Source organism: Onychomys torridus, chromosome 2 (assembly GCF_903995425.1).
Source record: "Onychomys torridus chromosome 2, mOncTor1.1, whole genome shotgun sequence".
In the NCBI taxonomy this organism is placed as follows: Eukaryota; Metazoa; Chordata; class Mammalia; order Rodentia; family Cricetidae; genus Onychomys; species Onychomys torridus.
In genome coordinates, this window is record NC_050444.1 from 149,477,200 (window position 1) to 149,504,969 (window position 27,770).

At 47.7% G+C, this 27,770-nt stretch overlaps 2 protein-coding genes across 2 annotated transcripts; both read right to left on the minus strand.

Moving 5' to 3' along the window:
* Positions 1–14: 14 nt before the first annotated feature.
* Lypla2 (lysophospholipase 2) lies at positions 15–4,298 on the minus strand. The gene is made up of 10 exons (XM_036178510.1): positions 4,183–4,298; positions 2,601–2,706; positions 2,418–2,449; positions 2,249–2,314; positions 1,764–1,811; positions 1,605–1,675; positions 1,410–1,483; positions 1,234–1,335; positions 957–1,130; positions 15–881 (listed from the first exon to the last, which is right to left on the minus strand). Exons 2-10 carry the CDS (start codon positions 2,676–2,678, stop codon positions 831–833), a joined length of 696 nt encoding a protein of 231 aa, XP_036034403.1. The 5' UTR covers positions 2,679–2,706; positions 4,183–4,298; the 3' UTR covers positions 15–830.
* Positions 4,299–7,067: 2,769 nt separating this feature from the next.
* Positions 7,068–17,322, minus strand: Pithd1 (PITH domain containing 1). Its single transcript, XM_036179769.1, has 6 exons — positions 17,000–17,322; positions 16,439–16,482; positions 15,989–16,066; positions 10,058–10,162; positions 8,863–8,971; positions 7,068–7,982 (listed from the first exon to the last, which is right to left on the minus strand). The coding sequence occupies exons 1-6, from the start codon at positions 17,195–17,197 to the stop codon at positions 7,881–7,883; spliced, it is 636 nt and encodes a 211-aa protein (XP_036035662.1). The 5' UTR covers positions 17,198–17,322; the 3' UTR covers positions 7,068–7,880.
* Positions 17,323–27,770: the final 10,448 nt, after the last annotated feature.

The window sequence follows — 27,770 nt, forward strand, 5'->3', positions numbered from 1 at the left end:
GCATCAGGCAGGCCTCAGAGTTGAGGAAGCAATCTCTTTAATTTTATCGGAATCCAGGACAAAACAAGAAAAACACCCAAAACCACATGGAGACAGAAGACAAGACACAACCCCTCCCCCACACCTCCCTGGCCCTAGAGTGGGGACATAGTGAGGGTGAGACAGCAGGGGGCGGGGGACCCTTGAACCTCAATCCAGCCCTGCAAGCTCCAGGCCTGCAAGGAAGGGCCGTGGGGAGGCAGGGCCCAGCCCCCCTGGTGACGGGGCTGATGGGAGGCCCTGAGGGACTCTACCACCTCACTGGCTTGCCTGCCCATGAGCAGGCAGCCCACAGTAGCAAGGGTTCCCCCCCCCCCCCCCCCCCCGGGCCAGGGACACATTCGTGACAGAAGCAGCTGCAGTGAGGCAGGAGAGACGATTATCCGGGCAGAGTCATGGGGTGGGGGGCCATGAGGGCCCCACGGGCCAAACCCTGAGGTCGCAGGAGGGGGCCCAAAGCGGGGCTAGTGAGTGAGGTCCTGAGTGAGTGGGTCAGCAGCTGGGCCCCTTTCTCCCACTGCCTACAGCCCCTCCAATACTGCTGCTGGGGCCCGCCTCTGGGGAAGTGGGTAAGAAAGCAGCCCACCCCTGCTGCTGACTTCCAGATGGCCGAGGCCAGCAGGAAGGCCTGGCCAGCCTCAGCCACCTGCCCCAGAGGCCAGTGGGAAGAGGACAGGGTGGGAAGAGAAGGGACAGGGGCTCGGCCGGCTCAGATCCAAGATGGTGCGGTGATTGTTTGCGGGGTCCCCGCCCCCGTGAGCTGGGGGACCGCGATGGGAGCCAGCAACTAGTTAAACCGGAGGCAGAAGCTTCTCCAGAAATTCCTTTACAGCTGCCATCTCCTGGGGTAAGGGGAGATGGTGAGCTTCCTTGCTGGAGGGAGGAGGGGGAGCATAGGAGTAGGCCACCCCACTAACCTGAGGACAGGAGCTGTGCATGACCCCTGGGTAGGTCTTGAACTGGACCCTGGCAGGTGTGACAACAGACCGGAGCTTCTCAGCTGTCAGGGCCCCAAACCGAACAGGTACCATGGGATCCAGCTCCCCATGGCATTGAAGGATGGCCAGGTCCTTGGCACTACCATTGGCTGCCTGTGGGCCAGAAAGAATTTCCAAGGCAAGATCAGTGCCACATGCAGCCCAGTGCCCAAGCCCAGGGTCCCTCAGGAGAGGAGGGGCTTACAGGGGTACTCACTTGGGGAAAGTTCCGATGCAGAGGTAGCCAACAGCTCAATGCCACGATGCCAGCCAGAGGGTGGGGGCAGGTAAGAGCTGTATAGAGGGACAGGGCCCCGCCCTGGGGAGAAGAGAATGACAGGTCAGGAGAGAGCAGCTCCGACAGCCAGCCCCTCCCCCTCACACCCTCCTCACCTGCGAAAAGCCACCCAGGACGATTCGATTGGCAGGGATCCCATTCTTCATCTCATGTTCAATCAAAGCCTTGACTGGGGGTGGGGGAAGGGTATGACTGGGTGGAGGAAACTGCTGGAGGCTTGAAGGGGTGCGAGTGGGCACTGCCCAGAGCATTGGGAAGGAGAGGTGGGGAGGGAGCGGCTGGGGGCTTACTGTTCTCTGCTGCCTTCTTGATGCCAACTTCATCCTCTGGGGCGTCTGGACTCAGCCCCATCAGGTCAAACCTGGGCAAGCAGAGGCAGCAGTTTTTGGAAGACCTGGCCAGCCCCTGTAGCTCCCTCAGTTCTCATCTCTTTCCTGTCCCAAACTCACCAGGAAGGCATCACCATCTTCATGTTGAGCGTCACAGGGATCCTGGGCCTGTGGAGGGGTGGCCAGGTCTCAGGAGGGATAAATCGTTCAGTAGAGAGCCTGGGAATGGGCAGAACTGCCCTTGGGGGCCCCTCCCAGCAGGCAGGGCCTGTGTTTCAAGTGTTGCCAGGCAACCTGCCACGTGGGGCTGGAGACTGGGGTTGGGGCATCGGCGGTGAGGATGGAGAAAAGCAGAGACTAACACCCGGTGATGGGGTCCAGCTCAGAGGGTGAGTACTTGGGGAAGGCTCTTTTTAGGAGGTCTTGGGTCTAGGAAGCCTTGGGGGTGAAGGCAGGAACTGGAGCCCATTCCTAGGGCCCTAGGGAGATAAGACTGGACAAGGCCTGACTGCTTTAAGCCCAAGCCCCAGGAGGCAGCTGATGAAAACAATTGGCCTAGGACTAGAAGACCCCGCCAGCCCCTCTCTAGCTGGGGTGACACTCACGCATGGGGACAGATGTACTTGACATGAGGAAGCCGGATGGTGGAGAGGGCGTCAGCCCAGCTGTGCCTGTGGGAAGGAAGAAGAGGCACCAGTAGAGGAAGGACTGAGAGGGACAATGGTCCTCCATCCCCACCTGATGAAGGAGCACCTCACCCCTCAGCTCACTCACCCTGTGTCTCCAAGTCCATGTAAAAATATAACCTGGAAAAAAAGTAAAAAATGGGTAGGGAAAGTCCCCCTTCAGAACCTCCAATTCCAGCTCCCTCCTCCCACTTCTCAGACCGCCACCTCCATGTTTCCCACACTGTCGACATCCAGTTACCACCCACAAGTCTGGCCCAGGGGTCCTTACCGCGGCCGTTTCCCGCTCAGCTCCAGACACAGTAGCAGCGTCAGTGAGCAGGGGCACAGACATGGTGTTACCACACATACACTGCAGGCCTTCCTGCAGGCTGGGCCTGTGCAAGGGAAGGCGGCAGGTCAAGAGCAAAGCCAGGCCAGAGAAACCTTCTGGTTTAAGAAGCCCACCCAGGCCATCAGCTCTACACATCACCAGGGTTTGGTTCTGAGCTGGGAGAAAACACAGGCAAAGAGAAATCTGTGGCAGAGGGATAGAGGGTTGGCCCTTGCCAGGGGGTGGTAGCGCATGCCTTTAATCCCAGCACTCAGGAGACAGAGGCAGGCTGATCTCTGAGTTCGAGGTCAGCCTGGTCTACAGAGTGAGTTCCAGGACAGCCAGGGCTACACAGAGATATCCTGTCATGAAAAACCAAAAGAAAGTTGGTCCCATCCCAAAGTTGAGAAGCAGAGGCAGACATCCTCACGGTCTAGAACTCACATCACTGGTTCTGATGCAACCCCAGAGCCTAAGCGAGGTACAGATGGGCTGGCATGGGGGTTGGAAATGGGGGACAAGGAAAGGCAGAGTGTTTCCTGCAGCCTTCCTTCATAAGCCTCTGAGTGTTAACTATATCCTCCCAAGGTCCCAGGCGTCCCTTTCCTGGAACCCCCAGAGCCCCTCTTCCCTGAGTCCTGGCCCTAGAGAGATGAAGGAAAAAAAAATGCCAAGGAAACAGACTTTCAGTCCCACCCACCTCCCCATCTTCCTTCTCTTCCCCTCCAGCCCCTATCCAGTCTTCACAGCAGTTTCTGGCTCAGTAAAAAAATTCCTAGGGCCTCTGGAAGCCCCCCCTGTCCCATGAGAGCCTAACAACTCCCTTCTGCCATCTTCCATCACAAATTGGTGCTCCAAGCCTTCCCACCTCCACGGGACTACCTGCTGTTGCTGCTGCCACTGAATCCAAATGGGTCTCCAAATGAACAGGTGTTGGGACTCCCAACACAAAAGAATATCAGGCTGGCTGGCCCCTCCTATCCTTAGCATCCTCCAAACTCCGGAAGCTTCCGCTACCTGCCTCTTAAGTGTCTTCTAAAGGGCGCCCCGCCCTCCTGCAGGCACCCACCTTTCAGCTCTGACCCTAACTGCCCTCCACAAGGTAGGAAGATCACACAGCATCTCTCCACACCGCTGACCCTCAGGTTCCTCTTCCCACAGGGAATGCACCTGCCGCTCTAAGCTAGGATCCCCTTCCTCCTCGGCTCTGGGGACTCCCACCTCCACCCGGCTCCCACTCTCCAAAGGATGACCTGGTGTCTCCCATTCTCCACAGTGGGAACTTGGACCCAGGGTCATCACATCCCTACGGTGGCATCTGCTGCCCTGCCCCTGAGTTCGCACCCGCCCACAAAGGGGCACTGACCCGGGGGAGCCTCCGCCCCACAATGGGGTCCCCCCACTACTCAGTGCGCAGCCGTTCTCCCGCCACGCGCGCAGCCCCTGGCCCCGCCGCCCCAGGACGGGACAGCGCCCTCCGGCCGCTCCCCGCCGCCGCCCCCGGGACCCTCGCAGCCTCGCCGCACGCCCGGCCGGGTACCTCACTCCCAGGGGCTTCCGAGACCGTTCGGGCGATTCTCTCCTTTCTCCCGCACAGACACACACTCTTCCCCCTCGGCCGCCCCCGCCGGAACTTCCGTTCGAGTCCGGGGAACCCAGCCATCGCGCTGCCGGAAGTAGCCTGGCCAGCAGTACGGAACCCGGAAGCGGGTCCGGGTTTCCCGGCTAGGAGCTGCCATGTTGCCCACAGTGGGACCACTCCCTGTGATGCGACGCTGCCACCTGCAGCGTCTGGACATGACATGGGATTTCCAGATGCCTGCCAGCCAAGCCCTTCTAGCCGACCTTCGTCCTGGAGGAGAGGCATTCCACTTCCCATCCCCATAGGGCAGGGCACACTTCCAGGTGTGGTCTTGGGTATTAACCACTGTTTGGTTTTATTAAGATGCATTTTACTGTTTATGTCTCCAGCGCACAGTATTGTATACATATATAGTAAAATGGTTACTATAGTGGAACACTTTAGCATCTCCGAGACTGGCTTCCCTCACAAAATTTGTGAATGCTTTTAACTACACACCTCATACACTTTAGATCTGTCTTCTTGCTCATCTTTCTTCTTGCTCATCCTTGATACTGGTTTTCAAGCCCTATTTCAGTTTCACAGGGTCATGGATGCAGCCTGACCTGAAAAGACCTGAGATCACATCTTTACAGATGAGGAAACCAAGGCTTGGAGAAAGAAGTAAATAAATAGCAACCTCAAGATTATACTGTAATCTGCCTTTCCTGACCGGCTTCCTCGGCTATAAAGTGATAATAACCACCTGCTATTTCATAACTTTGCTGTTAAGCTCCAATGAGGTCATGTAAACTTGCTTTGAACACTGTAAAATCACAGTGTGAAGCCTTAATCACTTGAAGGACCCTGGGAAAGTATGTAGGCTGTATCAGGATACTCAACAGCACTGGCAGTGTTGTCGAGACACTGTCCTTGTCAAGTGATGCTTTGAAGGTTGCACAAAATGCCACCAGCTGCGAGCTGAGAACAAAAGGGTTTCATCTGATCACCACTGAGTCACACGGGTGAAGTGGAAATTGGGCTTGGACTCCAGGCTGAGAGACAAGCTGAACAAGGATTGAATCCCTGAGAGAGCCAGTAGGAATCTACAAACAGGAAATGAGTCACAGGGGTCCCTCAGCAACTGAGGACTCATTCTCCTAGTTTAATTTACACTAATTTTTTTTTCTGTGAACCCAAAGCAATACAAGCTTGGAACCTCAACAAAGCACTTCCCTCCCTGCCAAGCAGCAGCTCGTTCTTGTGTTTAAGACAACACAGGTCATGGAGATGGAGCTTGGAATACTAGTATCAAGGGACCACAGCAAGCCAAAGACCTGGAGGTGGATGTCATGAAAGAAAGGGGAGCCGGACGGTGGTGGTGCATGCCTGTAACCCCAGCACTTGGGAGGCAGAGGCAGGCGGCAGATCTCTGTGAGTTCAAGGCCAGCCTGGTCTACAAAGCGAGTTCCAGGAAAGGCTCCAAAGCTAGAGAAACCATCTCAAAAAAAAAAAAAAAAAAGGCATGGGGAAAACAGCCGGTGCACACCTGTAATCCCAGCACTCGGGAGGCAGAGCCAGGCAGATCTCTGCGATTTCAAGGCCAGCCTGGTCTAGAGGGAGAGTTCCAGGACAGCCAGAGCAACACGGAGAAACCCTAAGTAGAAGAAAACAATAAGCCAGCCCCCTGACTGCAGAATCCTGCTGAGTTGGTTTCTGGATGAAATGCATGTCCTATAGACTCATCATGTGGGCACTTTGGCCACAGGTCCAGGTTTAGGAGCTACATGTGAGTACATATTAGTGAACAAATGGGCTGGTGTTTAGAGGTGTTGGGTGTTTTCTATGACGTGTGTACTTATTTTGTTCACATCAGAGAACATGTTCAGCCATCAATTCTCAGAACTTGCTATGTAGACCAGACTGGCCTTAACCTCAGAGATGTGCCTGCCTCTGCCTCCCAAGGACTGGGACTAAAGGCGTGGGCCATCACGCCCGCAAACCTCATTGTTGAGGCAGTCTGTTCTGCTGCTGTCTGTTCCAGTCAAGCTAGCCTGAGCACTTCCTGGGGAATCTCCTGTTTCTGCCCATCTCACTGGGATTACAGACATGAGCCACAACCTGTGGCTTCTCATTTGGGTTCTGGGGATCCCAACTAAGGTTGTCAGACTTGACCAGCAAACACTTTGACCCACTGAGCCATCTGCATGGCCCTGTTTTGAGGTTTTTAACTTTACATCTCCCCTTAATCCAAAATTTTTAAATAGCCATAATTTATCTTGGTGCTAGGAACCAAACCCAGACAAGCTAGCAAGTACTCTACTGCTGAACTACACCCTTACCCACTAGCCTTTCTGCACATCTTCAGAATGTCCCACACAAAGCAAGCTGTGGCTGAGTAGATAACCTTCATGCACTGAGAGAACTGTTTGCATTCTAGTTTATTTCAGAACTTTGATTCCCAACAAGGCTGAGTGGCAGACCTTTTTTTTCAGAAAGAACATGTTCTCTCTCTCTCTCTCTCTTTTTTTTTTTTTTTTTTTTGGTATGTGGAGCTGAGGATCGAACCCAGGGCCTAAATCCCCAACCCCGCATGTTCTCCTTGATGAAGATGGGCCATCCTGGAGTCCACCAGGACCCGATTCAGCACTCCTCCCTCGACAACTCTCCCTACTCAATGAGAAAACCGTCTCAGTGCTGACACTGGGATTCTCACCGGGTGCTACCTCCATTCGCTGTGAAGCAATTGTCCTCGCCCTGTCCAATGCCTCCAGAATCTCACCTATGTTTAATATTATTTCATGTGCATGGGTGTTTTACCTACTTGTAAGTTTCACAGTACCAAGAGCACAGAAGAAAAGACAAAAGTCTGGCAAGGATTTATTAGGAAGCTCATTAGTCACAGTGAATAAAAGCCATGAACAGAAGAACCAGGGTCTCCAGATTTGAGCACTGAGTTTACAACACAGGTAAAAAAGTTAGAAGCAAGTAAACACCAAGGAGGTCCCCAGGGTGATCCCCAGGAAGTCTCAATCTTACCCCACCCAGGTCATCCAGAGAAACGACTTCATGCTCTCTCACCCGCTTGGCTAGACAGTGAGAAGAGACCTCCGCCAAGCAGTCATTTACCAGGAGACTCCTTCCTTTCCAGCCACCATCATGGGGCACTTGTGCATGACATGTGACACCAGCTGGGCACTCTGACACAAATGCTGAGCAATGACAGGGAGGAGGAGCAAGCAGGGGCATGTGTTTCTAGTTGGAGGTCTTCCTGATGGCTAACACAAACACAAAACTCAGGTTTCAGAAGGATTCCTGCAGCCGAGGAAGCTTCCTTTTATAAAAAAGGACAAATCACACAAAAAACCTGCCACAAGCAACAAGACACTTGGGATCCCATGGCCACACTGTCTGAAAAAGCAAACGTTATTCATCACTGCCAGATGCCACCCAGCCTAAGCCTGTTTTCTGCAGTGCCTTAGAGAACGTCTGTCCCTTGGCACCCACACCACTCCTGGTGGTGAGGCGGTTTCCACAGGCCAGGTTCCGGCAGAACCCCAAGACAGAGCCTGGCCGAGGCTGCAGCAGGCAACTCTTGCTGGAGCCTCCTACGTCCTTCCCAGCAGGTGGTCGCACATCTTCGCTCACAGTGCATCCAAGGGAGCCTGGGCCAGCCCTTAAGAAATGAAGTGTGTCTGTGGGGTGACCTGATGGACCCGGTGGTCTGCTGGGTTAGCTGATGCTTCGTAATTGCAGATGGTCACCTCATGCCGGCGAAGCTACAAGAAAAGGGAGGGTGAGCTCAGTGACCACTAAGGACCCCCCCTTTCCCAGAGCGCTGCAGTGCAGCAGTCCTCAGTCAGGCTGCCTGCCACATGAGCTCTCTGAAGCTCCCTCTGCTGACACTTGAATCTTGAGAAGCCGGAAAAGACCACTATCCACTACTAAGGACTCTCAAATCCAGGTGAGAACAGGAACTTATCTGATCTCCAGTGCTCGGAATATTGTCAAGAGTGAGTGATGGGTGGAACCAATGGCCTCCTGCGTGCTAAGCAAGCTGTCACTGAGATGCAGCCACAGCCTGTATCAAAATACTCATGAAAACTTGAAACTTCAAAACTGAACTGATGGAAATGACATCATTTCCATTCCCTTAATAATACCTATAGTGGGGCCAGCAAGACAGCTCAGCAGGTAATGATGCCGCCGCCAAGCTGATGACCTAGTTCTACACTTGAAACCAATATGGTGGAAGGAGAGAAATGACTCCCACACGTTGTCCTGTGAGCTCCACATACTGTAGCACACATATACCTATAACCATATACACATAAATATATACAGAAAATAAAACACATGAATTAGAAAAACAAAAACTTAAGAGTCTATCCAATGAAAAAAGTTATTATGATGAAATCAAGAACAATTATGAAGCCAGGCACTCAGGAAGCAGATGCAGGTGGATCTCTGTGAGACCCAGGCAAGCCTGGTCTACATAATGAGTTCTAGGCCAGCTAGGCCAGGTGAGAGCCTGTCTCAAAACAAAGCAAACAAAAAAGAAAGGAAAACTATAAACAAATGGAGCAACCAACACCTCCCTTGCTCTCTTCCCTGGAGTTCCTGCCCCATGGGGTGCGGACACACTGACCAATCTCTTACCTCAGTCCACTCTCCTCTCAGACCAATATAGAAGACCTTCGTGGTATCTGCTCCAAAGTTTTTTGAAATATGAATAGAGAGATGATAAACATTTGAGAACCGGGAAATTCTAGGACAGAAAAGGAAGAGGGAGAGAAGACAGTTACCATGGGAGACAACAGTTCCGTCCCGACTTGCAGCTGATACTAGAGGACACCTGGTCCTTCACCTGGTCCTGCGGAGCAGCAACTCATACAGTGAACACTTACTAGACATCTGCCAGACCTCCTCTAAGGCAGGAAGGACAGAAAAATGAATAAACAACACACCTGACAGAGTAGCATATGTCATCACCATACCCGGAAGGCAGAGGCAAGAGGATTGCCTTAAGTTTAAGGTCAGTCTAATCTGCATGTTAATTCCAGCCCAGCCAGACTGTCTCAAAAAAAAAAGAGAGAAAGAGAGAGGAAAGAAGGAAGGAAGGAAGGAAGGAAGGAAGGAAGGGAGGGAGAGACAATGCCCCTAACTTCAAGAAACAGGAATGGCATTTGACCAAGCAGGGTTCTAAGCCATGTCTATCATGTCAGCTTCCCCCTTAGGAGAAAGAGAACACTAAAGAAGAGACCAGGTAGGCCGGGGGGTGGTGGCGCACGCCTGTAATCCCAGCACTCACTCGGGAGGCAGAGGCAGGAGGATCTCTGTGAGTTCGAGGCCAGCCTGGTCTACAGAGCAAGATCCAGGACAGGCGCAAAGCTACACAGAGAAACCCTGTCTCAAAAAAGCAAAAAAAAAGAGACCAGGTGGACACAGGTAACCAAGTCTGCCATAAACCCATTCTGCAAACACCTACGCTTAGCCATACTAGCTGCTCAGCCAGGACTGCCCAATGCTTCCAAGTTAACAAGTCTGTGATGTGCACCTATCTCTGCCAAAAGTTGGCTATGCCAAGGATCAAGCTTCCTCTGCTGCTGTAACTCGATTCCAATGCTCAGAGAGCAGGATACTAGCCAAAAGAAAGAGGCAAGCTCACAGGCTGAATGCTCACTGCAAGCAAAGAGAAGCCATGGCACAGGCCAGGGCAAGTGAGTATGTACTATGGGGAGACAGATACACAGGAAGACTGAGTTCAAGGCCAGCCTGGGCTCTACAGCAAGACCCTTCTCCAAAATGAAAGGAAGAAAAGACACAGAGAGTAGAGGACAGGTCCTGTGCTTACTTTGTAGCATACTCTAATTCTCCTGAAACATCTCGGTTCAGACTGAAGGTCTGATCAGGTTCCCTTTCTGTATCATCAAAGGACATCTGTGGGATGTTCTTGTACCTGAGGGGGAAAAAGGAAGAAAAGTCAAGGAATATGCATTATTAATTTTTCAGTGTTTAATAACTCCCTACTGACTGCTCAACTAGCCTCAGTTCCATCGAAAGGAGATCCAAAGTTAGGATCAAAATGGCATTTTACTGGCATTAACATACAAACATCTAGGCCAACGACCAAGCTGGAAGGAGCAGTGCAGGCCTGCAGCCCTGGTTACCAGGGAGACAAAGCAAAAGGCCTGCTGAGCAGAGCTCATTGGGGCCACTGTAGGCAAAAAGCAAGACCCCACCTTGAAAGAAAGAAGAGGAAGAAACAGGGAGGGAGAAGAATGGAAAAGCAAGTCAAGAGCTAGGAACCACAGCACAATCCAGTGGCATCTTCAAGTGATCTGAGATCCCAGGAAGCAATGTAGAAAACGCTCAGCAGGGTCACACGCAGGGACTGCATGGAAAAGAGTCAATTCAGCACATTCTGCCCATGCTGCAATGTGAACTAAAACAGCTTACTGATGGGAAAATGTATACTTCAGCAGAAACATTACACACAGTTAAGAGATAAGATCAGGTGGCCCAACACTCAAGCGGGTTTCATGTCCAAAAATTACAAACACCATCATATCATATTATATTTCTTTTCTTTCTCTCTTTCTCTTTCTTTCTTTCTTTTCTTTTCTTTCTTTCTTTTTTTTGAGACAGGGTCTCTCTATTATGTAACCATGGCTGTCCTGGAACTTGCTAGGTAGACCAGGCTGGCTCTGAACTCACAGAGATCCACCTGCCTCTGCCTCCCAAGTGCTAAGATTAAAGGTCTGTGCCACCATGCCTAGTAATATTTCTTAAAATACAACGGTGGAGGGGGGGGGTTCCACTTCAAAAAGAGTACAAAAAGACCACAAACTCATAAAAGGATTTGGAAAGTTAAAATTGCCAGTAAAGACGATATTTAAAAACAAAAACACCGAACAAATTCTGAAGCACTCAGCCAAATGTTCCTCCAGGTATTTTATTAACACACCCACAAAGGGCGGGCTATAATTTTACCACAGCAGAATGTATGTCATTTAAGAAAGCAAGTGTTTGCTTCAAAGTGTTTCTGAGAATGATCCACAGCAGGATAATAACAGTGAGCATTCATGAGCAGCATTATGAGGCAGTGTAGCACTGTAGTTAAAAATCCATCTTTCAACCTACAGAATGACAGAAAGTATGTGCAGGCTACTCCAAAAGGGGTAATGTCCAAAATACATATGGAACTCAACTCAACCATAGAAGAGCAGATAATCTAGTTAAAGAACAAAGGATCCAGAAAGACATTGCTCAAAAGGGACACAAGCAGAGTGGGATGACACATGCTTATAATCCCAGCACTTAGGAGGCAGAGCCAGGAAGATACCAGGTTTGAGGTCAGTCTGGGTTATATAGTAAGACCCTGTCTCAAAACTCCAAAATGAAAATATTCAAGAATCCGATAAGAGTATGAAAAAATATTCAGAGTCACTAACCAAGGAAATGCAAATCTAAACCATGGGCTATCGTTCTGCCCTCTCACAACAGCTACTACCAAAAAGACAAAAAAGAAATACCAGTGAGGAAGCTGGCCAGTGATGGCGCACGCCTGTAATCCCAGCACTCTGGAGGCAGAGGCAGGCGGATCTCTGAGTTCCAGGCCAGCCTGGGCTACAGAGTGAGTTCCAGGACAGGCACCAAATCTACACAGAGAAACCCTGTCTCAAAAAAAAAAAAAAAAAAAAAAAAAAAAAAAAGGAAAAAGGGGGGGGGGGGGGGGGATTTAGCTCAGTGGTAGAGTGCCTGCCTAGCAAGCACAAGGCCCTGGGTTCGATCCTCAGCTCAAAAAACAAAACAAAATAAAACAACCAACCAAACAAAGGAAATCCTGGAGAAGGAAGAGAAAGGGAACCACACAGACAATGCATATAGGAATGTAAACTAGGGTGTGACTATGGAAAACTCTTTTAAAAAGGAGAAACAAAACAGGAACTAGAAATACCGCACGATCTAACAATTCCCTTAGTGAGCAAATACCCAGAGGACAGGAAGTGAGTCTGGGAGAGACATGTGCTTCTATGGCCATCTGCTGCCATTATGGCGCTATTCACAATGGCCAAGACAAGCCACAACCGCAGTCCCATCAACATGAATGAACAGAGAAATCTGACGTGAGCACACTATGGGATGCTATTCAGTTATAAAAAGAATAAAATCTTTCTCTGTCGTTTGATGCAATGTAGACAAGCTTAGAGGATATTATGTTAAGTGAAATAAGCTAAAGACAGACAAATGCAGCATGCTCTCACACATACCTAGAAGCAAAACAGGTTGACTTTGTGGAAACAAGAGAAGTGATTACTAGAGTCTAAAAAAGGTGTGAGCACACAGAAAGAATGGTTAACTAGTACAGGATGCAGCTAGGTAGAAGGAATACCTTCTAGTGTCCTATAGCACAGTAGCACAAATATGGTTAACAACAGATTACCAGGCACAGTGACCCAATGCCAGCATGTGAGAGGCGGACACAGGAAGACGGCCATGAGCTTGAGACCAGTCTGTATTGCAGAATAAGAAGATCGTGGGGGAGGGGGGCTTTATAAAAGAAAAGAAAAAGCTTCTCAGGCATGGAAGTACACACCTGTGATCCCAGCACTGGGAATCAGAAACAGGAGGATCAGGAGTTTAAAGTCAGCCTCAGCTACACAGTAAGTTAGAGGCCAGCTAACTGTATGAGGTCTCCTCTCAAAACAAAACAAAACAAAACAAGCCAGATGGTACATGCCTTTAATCCCAGCACTTAGGAGGCAGAGGTAGGTGGATCTCTGTGAGTTTGAGGTCAGTCTGGTCTATAGACTGAATTCCAGGACAGCCAGGGATACACAGAGAAAGCTTGTCTCAAAATGCCCCTCCCTCCCCCCCAAAAAAAGCCAGGCTTGGTAGCACACCACTTTCAACCACAGCCTCAGGAGGCAAAAGAGGCAGGGGGATCTCTATAAGTTCCAGGCCAGCCAGGCCAGCCAGGATTATGTAGAAAGACCTTGCCTCAGAAAATTAAATCAATAAAAACCCAAGGGGCTGAGGAGATTAAGAGCACTCAGTTTTGGTTCCCAGCACCCACATGGTGGCTCACAACCACCTGTAACTACAGTTCCAGAAGATCCAGGACACTCTTCTGACCTCTAAGGTGACTGCACACGTGTGTTGCATATAAATATTTACATACTCCCAGGCATACACACATACACACAAAAGAAACCAAAGCATAAAGATGAACAGTGTGGGAAGTCATGGAGCAGTTAGTAAGTAAGTATACAGTGTGACAATGAACTAACTCACTTTGCTCCACAGACCACACTATTAACAGAGAGCTACAGGGAGACACCAGCTTGACTGAAGCCAGTCAACCTACCAATAACTAAGTATCCAAAGCAACTAAAGTATCAGAGCAAACATCCAGTTTCATTAAAATGATTCAGCACATATAGATATACTGTTTTTTGTTTTGTTTTGGTTTGGTTTTTCGAGACAGGGTTTCTCTGTGTAACTTTGGTGCCTGTCCTGGATCTCATTCTGTAGACCAGGCTCACCTCAAACTCAGAGATTGGCCTGGCTCTGCCTCCTGAGTGTTGGGATTAAAGGCGTGCACCACCACCACCCAGCTAGATATACTTTTCTTTTCAAGATTTATTCATCTATTATGTATACAGTGTTCTGCTTTCATATATGTCTGCAGGCCAGAAGAGGGCACCAGATCTCATTACAGATGGTTGTGAGCCATCATGTGGTTACTGGGAATTGAACCCAGGTCCTCTGGAAGAGCAGCCAGTGCTCTTAACCTCTGAGCTATCTCTCCAGCCCCAGAGATATACTGTTAAAGATTTATTTATTTATTTATTTATTTATTTATTTATTTATTTATTTATTTATTTATTTAGATTTGTTTATGTATGAGTGTTTTGTCTGCATCTACATCTGCACACCAGAAGAGGGCATCAGATCCCATGGGACTGCAGTTATAGGCAGTTGTAAACAATCATGTGGATGCTGGGAATTGAACTCAGGACCCCTGGAAGAGCAGTCCTCTTAACCACTAAGTCATCTTTCCAGCCCTAGATATATTTTTATTAATGTGTGTATTTCTGTGTGAGTGAATGTCACACAGGTATGTGTGCCCAAGGAGAAGAGGGTGTCTGATCCCTTGGAGCTGGAGTTACAGATGATTGTGAGCTATCCACGGTAGTTACTGGGAATGGAACTTTATCCTCTCCAAGGGTGGCAGGGACTGGACATGGGACCTCACACATACTCTGTCCTCTACTACTGAGCTACAACCTTAGCCCCAAATTAAGGTATTTTTTATTATTATTTTAAACTTCTAAAAATGTTGTTTTCTTGTAATGGGGTGTTACGCAGTAGCCAAACTGGCCTGGAGGTCACTATAAAGCTCCAATTGGTCTCAAATCCTCAGCAACCCCATCTTCCTTCCACCATCTTCTTTCAGGAGGGCAACACCAAAAAAACCAAATTCTCCAGACGGGAGGACTACCAGTGGTGCCAACAACAGACCTGGTGTTGCCAAAGCTACATGGAACTTCGCTGAGGCCACACAGACTCGGGTGGAGTGACTCCATGTCAGCACAACTGTGGAAAGATGTAACTGTATGCTACAACAAGAGCAGCCATACAGAACATTCCGGAATCTGCAGCGAGGTCATTACGGAAACTGCAAAGTCATCAACAACTGGTATTTGTTTTACACTGAATGAATGAATGGTCTCACAGTCAGCACTTGGAAAAGAGATAAGCAGCTGGCCCAAGGATGCTTAATCTAAGATAGTCACCAGGCTGGGGATGAGGCTCAGTGGTAGAACAGTTACCAAGCACCCACACGCCTAATAGTCCATCCCCAACACAAAGTCAGCTGGGCAGGGTGGTGCATGCCTTTAATCCAGCATTGGGAAGGCAGGGAAAGGCAGAGCTCTGTGAGTTCCAGGCCAGCCAGGGTTACACAGTGAGAACCTGCATCAAAACAATCAAGTCACCCGGGCATGGTGGCACACACCTGTAATTTGGAAAATGGAGGTAGGGTATGAAGCTGAAGGCCAGCCTGGGCTCATAAGTCCTTGTCTCAAAAATAAAGCAAAGCTTGTATTTTTATTCATGTATATATTACCTAAATAACTTTTTTTTAAAGATGTATTTATTTATTATGTTTACACAAGAGGGCACCAGATCTCATTACAGATGGTTGTGAGCCACCATGTGGTTGCTGGGAATTGAACTCAGGACCTCTGGAAGAACAGTCAGTGCTCTTAACCTCTGAGCCATCTCTCCAGCCCCTAAATAACTTATTTCTATATATAATCAATTCAGGAAACAATACATACATACATTTCAAAGTAAATGAGAACGAGGTCAATCCACTGAACTCACAATAATCCTCCTGCCTCAGCTTCCTGAGTTCGAGGATTACAAATGGGCACTGCCACACCCAGCCTGACCAACCTAGTTGTGTGGTATGTGCACATCCAGGCTAGAGGCAGACATTAAGTGTCCTCCTCCATAGTTCTTCACCTTCTCCCTCGAGACAGGTCCCTTTGAACTTGGAGCTAGGCTGACCTCCTGCAAGTCCTAGGAATCCTGCTGTCCCCACAGGACCGTGTCCGTCCACACCAGCTTTTCACCTGGGTGTTGGGGATCCGAATTCTGATCCTCACACTTGTGCAGCAAGCATTTTTACCCCCTGAGCCATCTCCCTAACCCTGGATCAAAACGTTAGCGGAAAAAGGGGGGTTCCCCGAGGGCCTGAGCCCTTGTTACTCACAGTCTCATCTCGGAGGGATGTGAGTCATCGTCCTCTCCCATTATGATGATGCCTTTGAGCTTGACATTGCCCGTAAATCTGCCAGAATGCAAACAGAAGGCTGTCTACCTGGGATGGAACCCCACGAAGCTGTGTGACCCCCAGACCCTTCCCTCTCGCAGCCCAATTTTACTCCCTTGTCACTTGGAGTCATTTTAAAGGTCCTGTCATTCCACAACTCTAAGAAATTTACCCCAATCTCTCCATTATTAATTCAACACACACACACACACACACACACACACACACACACACACGCTAAGAAACTTTCTCCCTCAAACCCACCAAAGTAATCTATCCCATTTCTAGAAACAGATGTGCACTCCTGACACAGCCAATGAATGAAGCCATCTGAAGAGACAACTGGGTACAGCCTACTTCGCCTGAGGCAAGTGCCAAGGAGATACTTACGGAATATTAAACAGAAGCTCTTCATCCGCATCACTTTCAACAAACTGGGGGTGGGGGGAGAAAGCAACACATACCTGCTGAGAGCCCGCAATTTCAGGCATCTTGCCTCCCTGTTCTACAAAGGGGCATGTGATGCAAACAGACCTGCAACCCCCTACGCCTCCCCTCCCCCAGGGTCCTAAGAGCGTGAGGATAATGAGTCTCAGCCAGTCTTCTAATCACCACGGACCCACTACACTAGAGGGATTCTAATGGGCTTTTTTTCCGGGCTGCGAATTCAAAGACCGGTGCTTATGTGTATGCTTCTGGGGAGCCTTCACATGGCTTTCAAAGGGGCCTGGGCTCTAGGTTGGAAACGCTAGGCCAGGTGGTGCCGTCGGGCAGCCATTTGGACCGACCAATGGTCAGAGGGAGAGGCAGCAGTCCTCTCTGGTCTCGTTCCTCACAAGCCCCCGCCGCCTTGGAATGGAGGCAGAAGGCCCACCTTGCTCCTTTGGGCCTGTTTCCCTGCCTGTCTACCCTCGGAGGCCCCGCGGCTCCGGGCCCGCCCGGGCAGCCCACCTTGGAGCGGTCGGTCCGCTCCTCCCAGGGCTTGAAGACGCCGCGGCCGCTGCCCTCGCGGCTCTCGTTCAGGCACTGCAGCCGCTCCAGGTCGATGCGCAGGTACAGCCCGTAGGCCAGGCCGCGCTGCTCCGGCGGCTCCTCGCGTTCGGCGGCGCAGCGACAGCCGCCCCCGCCGTGGCTGTGCCCGTGCGACATGGCGACACCGCCCGCCTGCGACACCCCGGAGCCGCCGCTCCACCGGCGCTTGCTCCGCTCCCGAGCGCCCGCCGCCAAGCGCAGCGAGCCAAGCGTCGTAAAAGGCGCCCCTGTGCGGCGCAGGCGCCTCGAGGCCGGAGGGCGGGGCCTGGAGGGATTGACGCCGGGCGTGTGCCCGCCGAGTTTGACGCCAGCGCTGGGGATGAGCGTTAGGTTTCAGACCTGGAACCCGAAGGGCTGGGGACGCCACGGCGTCCGAGAGGACCGCGGTGGCAGGGACGCGAATCCTCCTCTCCCGGGCGCCTGTCGTTCTCGGGAGTGGTGAATAAGGCGGGGCCCATAGGACAGCAAAGCCTGCCTCCCCGCCCAACCCCTCTCTACCTACCCCCCACTTTCTTCCACCTCTTCCCCTTCTCTCATCTCTCTGCCCTTTTTCTTCCCATTTCTTACGGATAGGGTTTTCTTCTTTCTTTCTTTCTTTCTTTCTTTCTTTTTTTTTTTTTTTTTTTTTGGTTTTGTTTTGTTTTTCCGAGACAGGGTTTCTCTGTGTAGCTTTGCGCCTTTCCTGGATCTCGCTCTGTAGACCAGGCTGGCCTCGAACTCACAAAGATCCGCCTGGCTCTGCCTCCCAGATGGGATTAAAGGTGTGCGACACCAACGCCCGGCCTTACAGATAGGTTCTTATGTAACCCTGGCCTCAGATGATCAGTATAGCTGAGGATGACCTTCAACTCCGGATCCTCCTGCCTCCAAGTCTCAAATTCAGGCATTACATGCATCACCATGTCTGGTATTAGATTCTTTCTTTTTTCTTTTCTTTTCTCTTTTCTTTTCTCCTCTCTTCTCCTCTCCTCTCCTCTCCTCTCCTCTCTCCTCTTCTCTCTCTCTCTCTTTCTCCTTTTTTAAAAAATAAACAGTGCCTCACTATCTAGTTCCGGCTATCCTGGAATTTACTGTGTAGATCAGGCTGGCCTGAAACCCAGAGAGATCCACCTGCCTCTGCCTCCTGAGTGTTGGAATTAAAGGCATGAATCATCACTCTCAGCCACATCTTACTTTTTGATGCAGGGTCACTGAACCAGAAGTTCACCATTTAGTAGACTAGACTAACTGGTCAGTGAACTTCTGGACTCCACACTCCAAAGCTAAGGTTGCTGCATACCTGGGGCCATGCTCAGTTTTTCTGTGACTGCTGGGGATTTGAACTCTGGACCTTGTGCCACTGAGTCATCTCCATAGGCCATAGCTACGTTCTTGATAGCAGGCTATAGGCACCACCAGACCTAGGGTACAAGTGCCTGGTCTGCCACAGGTGATGGGACACTGGGAAAAAGTTGTTTATCCTCTATTCTGAGATTATGGGCATGATAGTATCTGTTTAGTAGTCACAGTGACTGGTAGGTGGAAGAATGTGACACAAGCACTCAACATTCACTGCCTTTATTCCAGCACTCACTCAGGAGGCAGAGGCAGGCAAACGTGTGATGTTTTGACTGGTTCTAACAAAGCTTGCTTGGAGTCAGAGGGCAGAGCTAGCACGAGCTGACCTAAATTACCATAGAGGTTTGGAGGAGACAGGAAGTAGTAAGGTGGGGCAGAGAGGATCTTGACCCTTTTGGACAGAGGAATGGAAGAGGTAGGAGGCTGCTGGTGGTTGCTCCCTGCTTCTCTGATCTTTCAGATTCTTACCCCAATATTTGACTCTCAATTTTTTATTGATAAAAATTAATTAGATTAACACTTCATCTGGCGTCCTGCTTTTGGAGCATGCATTCATGAGATAGCCACTGGCCCATGGTAATGCCACAAGCACCCACCTTAGCTGCACCTGCTGAAGTCGCCTCCCTGCTCCGCCAGCCAGCTTTTCCTTTCTTTCTCCAAGGCCTCTGAGTCTGGGACTTTTCCTGTTGCAGCCTCTCTACAACAATCTCTGACTGCCACCCAAACTCCAGAGGCACATGGGCTCCAATGCCACTGGGCTTACCCGCCCTTGACTGGCTGGCTCTGCCTTCAGGCAGCTCCCATCACATGTGCTTCTTAGGCACAATCCCTGTGCCTGCTTTTTTCAGACAGCTGGCTCCCTCTCCCTGTGGGTCTCCTGGACCCCCTCCTCAGGCTGCTGCCACACTAGGTAGCTGCCTTGACACCCACTCGGGCTTCAGTTGTTGCAATGGACAAACACTCTCAGCTCACAGATACACACTCAGCTCACAGATACACACTCAGCTCACAGATACACACTCAGCTCACAGATACACACTAGCAGCTACAGCTGCTCTCAGCCACGCTGTGCACTCTGTTCTCTCCCTGCACACTTCACTGTCGTCGTCAGCAGATGACAACTGGGAATTCTTTTTTTTAGATTTTTATTTATTTATTTATTTATCTATTTATCTATTTATCTATTTATCTATTTATCTATCTATCTATCTATCTATCTATCTATTTATTTATTTATTTATTTATACAGCATGTATGACTGCAGGCTAGAAGAGGGCACCAGATCTCATTACAGATGGTTGTGAGCCACCATGTGGTTGCCATCTCTCCAGTCCCCAACAACTGGGAATTCTTAAAGGGGAGGAATTAGTTTAAAAAAAAAAAAAAAAAGAAAAGAAAAGAAAAAAGAAAAGCGAGTTTTTTCTCCATGTTAAAAATGGGAAATAATATTACAGTGGAGGGAGTTAGGTCTCTGTATATGATACCACAATGGATGGTTAAAACTGGAACAATTAAATGAGGGAATAATTAACTTAGCTGTGATTTACATAATGACATGGTTTGGTAATTCTTGTTTTATCTCTAAAAAGTTGGTTTATATCATTGTCAAATATGAGATTTTGACTGATAAGATACAAGCTTTACAAAGACTTATTAATGAAAATAAGAAAATTATACAGACACAGACAGAGGAATTTAGACAAGAACCTACTGTATCACCACATGATGAAATTGGAGAGAGACAGCTCAAGGTTACTAGAGAACCAATCTTAGTTTATGGAGAAGTTACATGTAATCCTGCAGAAATATTAGATTTGGGGCTGGGGAGATGGGTAAGAGGTTAAGAGCACTGGCTGCTCTTCCTGTGGTCCTGGGTTCAATTCCTAGCAACCACATGGTGGCTCACAACCATCTGTAATGAGGTCTGGTGCTCTCTTTTGCCCTGAAGGCATACATGCAGGCAGAACACTGTATACATAGTACATAAATAACTCATTAAAAAAAAGAAATATTAGATTTGAGGAGATTTAAGAAAGACGTTGTTTTGTATGGTGTGCATTTATGTGAAGCAGATATTAAACTCATGGACAACTCAGAACGGAATTATCAAGACTAGGAAGATTTGACATCAGTAACATTGGAAGCCGGCCCTCAGTTACAATGCCAAATATGATGGAAAGAGGAAGCTAGGACCATAGAAGAACAAAATAGGGCTAGAGTGTTGTTCATTTTAATTCTTTTGGGGGGCCCACCACCCAGCTCCCAAGTAAATCACACACAGAGGCTTATACTTAATTTTAAATGCCTAGCTTTAGCTTGGCTTGTTTCTTGCCAGCTTTTGGTAACTTTAATTATCCCATCTACCTTTTGTCTCTGGGCTTTTCCTGTTCTCTTACTTCTGTAAATCTTACTCCATGGCCCCTAGTGTCCTGTTCCTTCTCTGGCTACTTTCTTTCTCTCCCTCCTCCATTTCTTTCTTCTATACATTCTCTCTGCCTGCTAGCCCTGCCTACCCTTTCTCCTGCCTTGCTATTGGCCATTCAGCTCTTTATTAGATCATCAGGTGTTTTAGACAGGCACAGTAACACAGCTTCACAGAGTTAAATAAATGCAACATAAACAAAAGTAACACACTTTAAAATAATATTCCCCAACAGTAGAAGTATTAATATTTCCCAAGATCAATTGCTACATGAAGGTCAGTATGCTGATTTGCAAAGGCAATTTGAACTTGATGGCCACACCTTGGTGCTATGTCAGCAGCCTTAAATGCTTGGGACAAGGTTAAAGAAACAGAAAAGAGCTCTGAGTCATTTACTAAAATTATATAAAGCCCAAAAGAAGCCTTCACTGATTTTTTGCAAAGATTGACTCCAGCTATAAATAATATAGCATCAGATCCAGAAGTCAGACATATTAATTGAATCTTTGACTTTTTAAACTGCTAATTCTGAATGCAAAAAGGTGATCAGGCCTCTAAAGGCAAGATCATCATCAATAGATGAATTGATTAAAAATATGGCTGATATTGGATCTCATACTTATGATGCAACTTTAATAGGAGAATTAATTTCTAAAGGTTTTAAGACAAACTGTCAGCAAGGTCATTGTAATAGGGATTGTAGGTAAGGCGTTCCTAGAAACAATGTTTTTTCCTAGTGATAATTCAAAAAGAAGATCTTTGACTTCTGGACTATGCAGAAGACATGTCAAAGGCCTAATGAATGCAGATGAACAAACAAAAATGAAACATTTTTTGTATATTACAACATAGAGCATATTATAGGTATACCACACAATCCTACAGAACAAGGAACTATAAAAAAGATCTAATCAGGGGCTGGAGAGATGGCTCAGAGGTTAAGAACACTGGCTGTTCTTCCAGAGGTCCTGAATTCAATTCCCAGCAACAACGTGGTGGCTCACAACCATCTGTAATGAGATCAGGTGCCCTCTTCTGGCCTGCAGGCATACATGCAGACAGGACACTGTATATATAAAAATAAATCTTAAAAAAAAAAAGATCTAATCATACTTGAAAATATTTGCTTATTAAACAGAAAGGGGTAACAGATTACATAGCGCTTTATTAACTTTAAATTTTCTAAATGCTAATGAGAAAGGAGTGACAGTTGTGAAGAGACATTGAATAATAGAAAAAACCTGCTGGATTAGATCAGCCTGTATATTTTAAAGATGTGTTGTCCTCAGATGTAGTCATGTTAGGTATGTTTTCAAGTTCAAACAGATATATTTTAGATAGACTGATGGTCTTCAAACACTTCAAAGATCTATAGAATATGGCATTTAGGATGTTTTAATAACATAAGGACTTTTTTGACAATGAGACATGTCTGCTCCTGGCAGCACCAATCTATTTCAGAGAATATGATGGGCACTGAAGAACCTCCATATGAAGTTCACTTTCTTTGTGGCAAGAGTTAGCCACTGGGCAAGAAACTGCTGACAAGGTTGGACAGTCCTTCAAAATTCCAGCTTCACAGACAAATCTATCAGATAGTCCAGACCTGTAGGCTAAAGATGGATGCCCCAGCATTGTAGAGGAACCTTAGGTGACTATCCAGGCAGCCAGCTGTTTCTGTCATTTCTTAGTTTTTGAAGTTGTTTGCTCTACATTTCCTGCTTACTCAGGTAATATTATATCCTTCTCAGGTCTCTGATGGAGTTGAAGATAGATAGTTACAGTTTTCCTTGTTACCAAATTCAGAAAAGAAACTCACTAAAGAGGTGTAAAGTGTATAAGGTTGAGAGACACAAAAAGATAGTTTGGGTTGGTGATGCAAGTTAGAATAGAAAGTGAATTAGGTACAACACTTTAGACTCACCAAGATGGGATAGATAATGGAGTATTTTCTCCAAATTTGTCAAATGCAAATGGACTGGACATTGTTAATGAAATTCTTGCCTGTATATATTTTTATATAATTGTACTTATTGTATATAGTTTTTCTATGTTAGTTAAAACCTTCACTTTTTTTTTCTTTTCTTTTCTTTTTTCCAAGACAGGGTTTCTCTGTGTAGCTTTGTGCCTTTTCCTGGAACTCAATGGTAGCCCAGGCTGGCCTCAAACTCACAGAGATCTGCCTGCCTCTGCCTCCCAAGTGCTGGGATTAAAGGTGTGTGCCACCACTGCCTGGCCGGAAATGTATGATATTTTGATTGTGTTCTGACAAATAAAGCATGCTTGGAGTCAGAGGGCAGAGCTAGCCACTAGCTGACCTAAATTAACCATAGAGGATTGGAGGACTGTAGACAGAGAGGAGACAGGAAGGAGTAAGGTAGGGCTGACTTTTGTCCTTTTTTTTTCTTCTTAAGAGCTGACGACCGAACCCAGGACCTTGTGCTTGCTAGGCAAGTGCTCTACCACTGAGCTAAATCCCCAACCCCTAGGGCTGACTTTTGGACAGAGGAACAGAAGAGACAGGAGGTGGCTGGCAGCTATTTCCTGCTTCTCTGATCTTTCAGGTTTTCTTTGTTGTTGTTGTTTTTGTTTTTCAAGACAGGGTCTCTCTGTAGCTTTGGAGGCTGTCCTGGAACTCGCTTTGTAGACTAGGCTGGCCTCAAACTCACAGAGATCCACCTGCCTCTGCCTCCCAAGTGCTGGGATTACAGGCATCTGCCAGCACCACCCAGCAGATCTTTCAGGTTTTTACCCCAATATTTGACTCCCAATTTTTTATTGATAAAGATTAGACTAACGCTTTACAGACCTCAGAGTTCGAGGCCAGCCTGGTCTACAGACTGAGTTCCAGGACAGCTAGGCCTACATAGAGAGACCCTGTCTTAAAATGCACCCCCCCCCAAGAAAAGAACTCAACACACGTGTGTGGTGGTTCTCAATGGAAATCTAGCATCAGAGAGGCTGATGATCTTGGAGGACCTCACATTCAAAGCCATCCAGGGTATAGAAAAGATCCTGTCTCAAAACCAAAACAGAGCAGACAACTCTGCAATGAATGGCTGACACAGGTTAAGTGTTCAATTATTAGTAACCACCAACAAACCTAAACACTACTACTTACTAAACGTGGTCTAGGGCAAGTGACTTAACCCCCTGATCATCAGGTTGCCTTCCCATGTGGTATTTCAAGGACCTTTATGTTTCCATTTTGAGTTGAGTGTTCACATGGAATGGCTTTCATATTGTGGACTGACATCAAAAGAATTGAAAGTCACACTTTCCAGCTGAAATGACTTTGTCTTCAGAGTAAAGCCGTTTCTTTCTCCCTCATCCAGGGAGGAAACCCAGAGGGTGCTCGGAAAGTTATAGAATTTTCTGGAGACTCCTTTCCCTTCACAGCTGGCTCAAGAGTGCCCAAACTAAGTTGGTCAAGTACAGCCTTGACAACATCTATTCGTTCAAAAATATTTTGGTGTACTACTGCAACTATCTGTGAGCTCAGCAGGTTCTATTATGCTCCAAATAGCTCAAGGTCATGAATTATTCCGGCTAACAACAGTTTCAGGCTAAGTCCTAAGTACATGATGCAGTAGTTTTCCTGTGGCAGGTGTGTGTGTGTGTGTGTATGTGTGTGTGTGTATTTGTATATACGTGTGCACATTTGTATATGTTGTGCACAGATGCACTTACCAACGTGTGCAAATGTGGGGACAGAAGTTGACCTCAGGTGTCTGCCTCTATCATGCCCCACATTTTAAAAAGATTTTTGAAAATGTGTGTGTGTGTGTGTGTGTGTGTGTGTGTGTGTGTGTATACACTATTGTAGAAGACAATTTGCAGGAATCTGTTCTCTCTTTTCACTATCTAACTCAAGCATCATGTTTGGTAGCACACACCCCTACCTCATGAACCACCTTATTGGTAGCAAGCACCCCTACCTCATGAACCACCACATTGGTAGCAAGCACCCCTACCTCATGAACCATCACATTGGTAGCAAGCACCCCTACCTCATGAACCACCACATTGGTAGCAAGCACCCCTACCTCATGAACCACCTTATTGGCCTATTTTGTTGTTTTGTTGGTATGTGTTTTGTTTGCTTGGTGAAAGGGTCTCATTAGCCCAGGCTGGCCTCTTTGACTCTTACCTCCACCTTCTGAGTACTGGGGTGTTCCAGGGATATGCCACCACACCTGGCTGGGCATAGGTGCTTTTTAACCCTCTGCTTCAGTAGTTTGTTTATAGTGATTCCCTAGTCAAAACAAGTTTCACAGATGAGTACAGATTCAAAGGTGGGGAACACATTTTGTTTCCTTCTTGGGCTATAAAAGTACCTCAGCCCTGCCCACCCCCACCTCTGTTAGAACTGGGTCTCTTTTGTTATACAACAACTCCCTGGTTTAATGGCTTCAATTAACAACTAAGACTTATTAGCTCACAGTTTCTGAGTCAATAATTGAATTTGGGAGTGGCTTCCCTGGGTGGCTTCTAACTTGGGGTCTCTAGGAGCCTGAAGTCACCTTCAGGTCCAAGACAGAGTATTCAGGTGGGAACAATTTTGTGCAGGCCTGGTTTCCTCGCCATGTGGACGGTTTGAGTAAACCTGTGGTATGACAGAAGATGGCTGTCATCAGAGCAAGTGAGTCAAGACAAGGCAAGGTAGAAGAAACCAGTGCCTTCAATGAGCTAACCTTAGTCATTGCATGTTGTCAGGTCTGCAGTGTCCCATGGTTCATTCAGTGTGAGGAAGCGGCATCATACAGGAGACAGAGCTCAGAGGCCACCTGCCACACAGGCACACGTGGTACATGGTATTGAAGATCATTTCTGCGGATAGGTTATTTGGATGAATTATTTCAGAACCTTGGTTCTCTGTGCAGCATTCTAGTCTGTTTTTCTATCCCTGTGACTAAAACCGTGACCAAAAGCACCAAAGAGATGAGAGGCTTTATGATGATGCCACTTCCTACATATGGCCTCCATAGCCCCATACATTTGAATGCTTGGTCCCCAGTTGGTGGAACTTGTAGACGAATTTTCTTGCCAAGACTGCCAGCTCACAAAAAAGTGACACAGAGACCTATTATTATAAAAGCTCAGCCTTAGCTTAGGCTTGTTTCTAACTAGCTCTTATAACTTAATCCATTTTTTTTTTTTTTTTTTTTTTTTTTTTTTGGAGCTGAGGATTGAACCCAGGGCCTTGCACTTGCTAGGCAAGGGCTCTACCACTGAGATAAATCCCCAACCCCCATACTTCTTAATCTGCATCCTTCCTTGTGATCCTTATTTCATCTCCATTCTGCCCATCTTGTTTCTTTGGTCTCTGGCTGGCAACTCTGCCTTTTTTTTCCAGAGCGCTCTGACCCCAGAAGTCCCACCCAACCTCTTCCTGCCTAATTAATGGTCATTCACCTCTTTATTAAACCAGTCACAGTGACATATCTTTACACCGTGTAATCAAATATCTTGCAACAGGAACTGTTTGGGAAGGGTTAGGAAGTGTGGTTTTGTTTGAGGAGATATGTCACTGTGGGCAGACTTGGGTCCATGCCCATTCCTAGTTAGCTCTCTGCCCTTTGCCTGTGGATCAAGATGTAGCTCCCAGCTCCAGCTCCAGTGCCAGGCCTGCCTGCTGCCACTGTTATGAATTTGCACTAGAGAGAACCCCCAGCTGGCCTGGCCAGGGTATCTTACACCTGAGGGAAAACCTGCTGGGCAGATGGAGCAGGGGCAGAGGCGCACAGAAAGTCATTCACACCCAGGTGCTGCATCCACGTGGAGAGATTATTAGAGATGAAGATAAAGATAGGCAAGAGGGAGACAGGAAGAAAGAGAAGAGAGAGAAAGCAGAGGTATGCACACCTCATGGGAATGGAGTGGGGGAGAGAGAGAGAGCACGCAAAAGAAAGACAGGAAGGAAAGGGATTTTTCCCTTTAAATCAGGATGCAGGGGAACCTCAAGGGACAGGTCAGAATACTAACACCCATGCTCCCTGCCATGATGATCATGGACTCACCCTCTGAAACTGTGAGCCCCAAATAAACTTCCTTCTCTAAGTTGCCTTGGTCACGGTGTCTTATCACAGCCATAATAAGAGAAACTAAGACCCTTGTCATCACTTCTGTCTTGGAGGAGTATCTAGTACAAATGGTCATTTCCCCCTTATATTTTGATTTATTTATGGGGGAAATGCCACAGTACACACGTGGGTTCAGAGGACAACTTGCTAAACTTGGTCTCTCCTCCTACCATGTGGGTCCCAGGGATCAAACTCAAGGTGCCAGTCCTGGCAACAAGGCTTTTCATCTGCTGAACCACCTCACCAGCCCAGATGGGAATTCTTTTTTTTTTTTTTTTTTTTAAGATTTATTTATTATGTATACATCAGAGGGCGCCAGATCTCATTATACATATTATACATGGTTGTGAGCCACCATGTGGTTGCTGGGAATTGAACTCAGGACCTCTGGAAGAGCAGTCGGTGCTCTTAACCTCTGAGCCATCTCTCCAGTCCCCAGATGGGAATTCTTAAGGACTTTACAACTCCCTGGGTGGGTAGGAGATGCTTCCATGCTTCTCTTTCTCCCATTTCTAGGATAATTTTCATCCTTCAGGGACAGCCAAGTCTGTGTCCATCTATCCCTCTCATCTCAGTAAAACTAGATAATGGAAACTCTAAAAAAATGTTTTAATGTGTATGGGTATTTTCCTTGAATGTATATCTGTGCATACATCCTGGTGCTCATGGAGACCAGAAGAGGGCATTGGATCCCCTGGAACTGGAGTTATGGGCAGTTGTGAGCCACCACGTGCTAGGAATTGAACCTAAGTCCTTTAGAAGAGCAGACACTTAAGTGCCCTTAATCTATAAGTCATCTCTGCAGCTTGAAGATGAGCACTGTTAAACTGGGTATGGTGGCACACAC

Bases quoted from the DNA above. Each gene is read 5' to 3' on its own strand.
- Pithd1 (XM_036179769.1), bottom strand. From the start codon at position 17,197: ATGTCGCACGGGCACAGCCACGGCGGGGGCGGCTGTCGCTGCGCCGCC. The intron at 16,483-16,999 runs GTGGGCTGCCCG...CCCCACCCCCAG, and splicing joins AGCGGACCGACCGCTCCAAG to TTTGTTGAAAGTGATGCGGA. The intron at 16,067-16,438 runs GTAAGTATCTCC...GCATTCTGGCAG, and splicing joins GAGCTTCTGTTTAATATTCC to ATTTACGGGCAATGTCAAGC.
- Lypla2 (XM_036178510.1), bottom strand. From the start codon at position 2,678: ATGTGTGGTAACACCATGTCTGTGCCCCTGCTCACTGACGCTGCTACT. The intron at 1,336-1,409 runs GTGAGGAGGGTG...TCTTCTCCCCAG, and splicing joins TCCTGGGTGGCTTTTCGCAG to GGCGGGGCCCTGTCCCTCTA. The intron at 882-956 runs GTTAGTGGGGTG...CCCTTACCCCAG, and splicing joins TGCACAGCTCCTGTCCTCAG to GAGATGGCAGCTGTAAAGGA.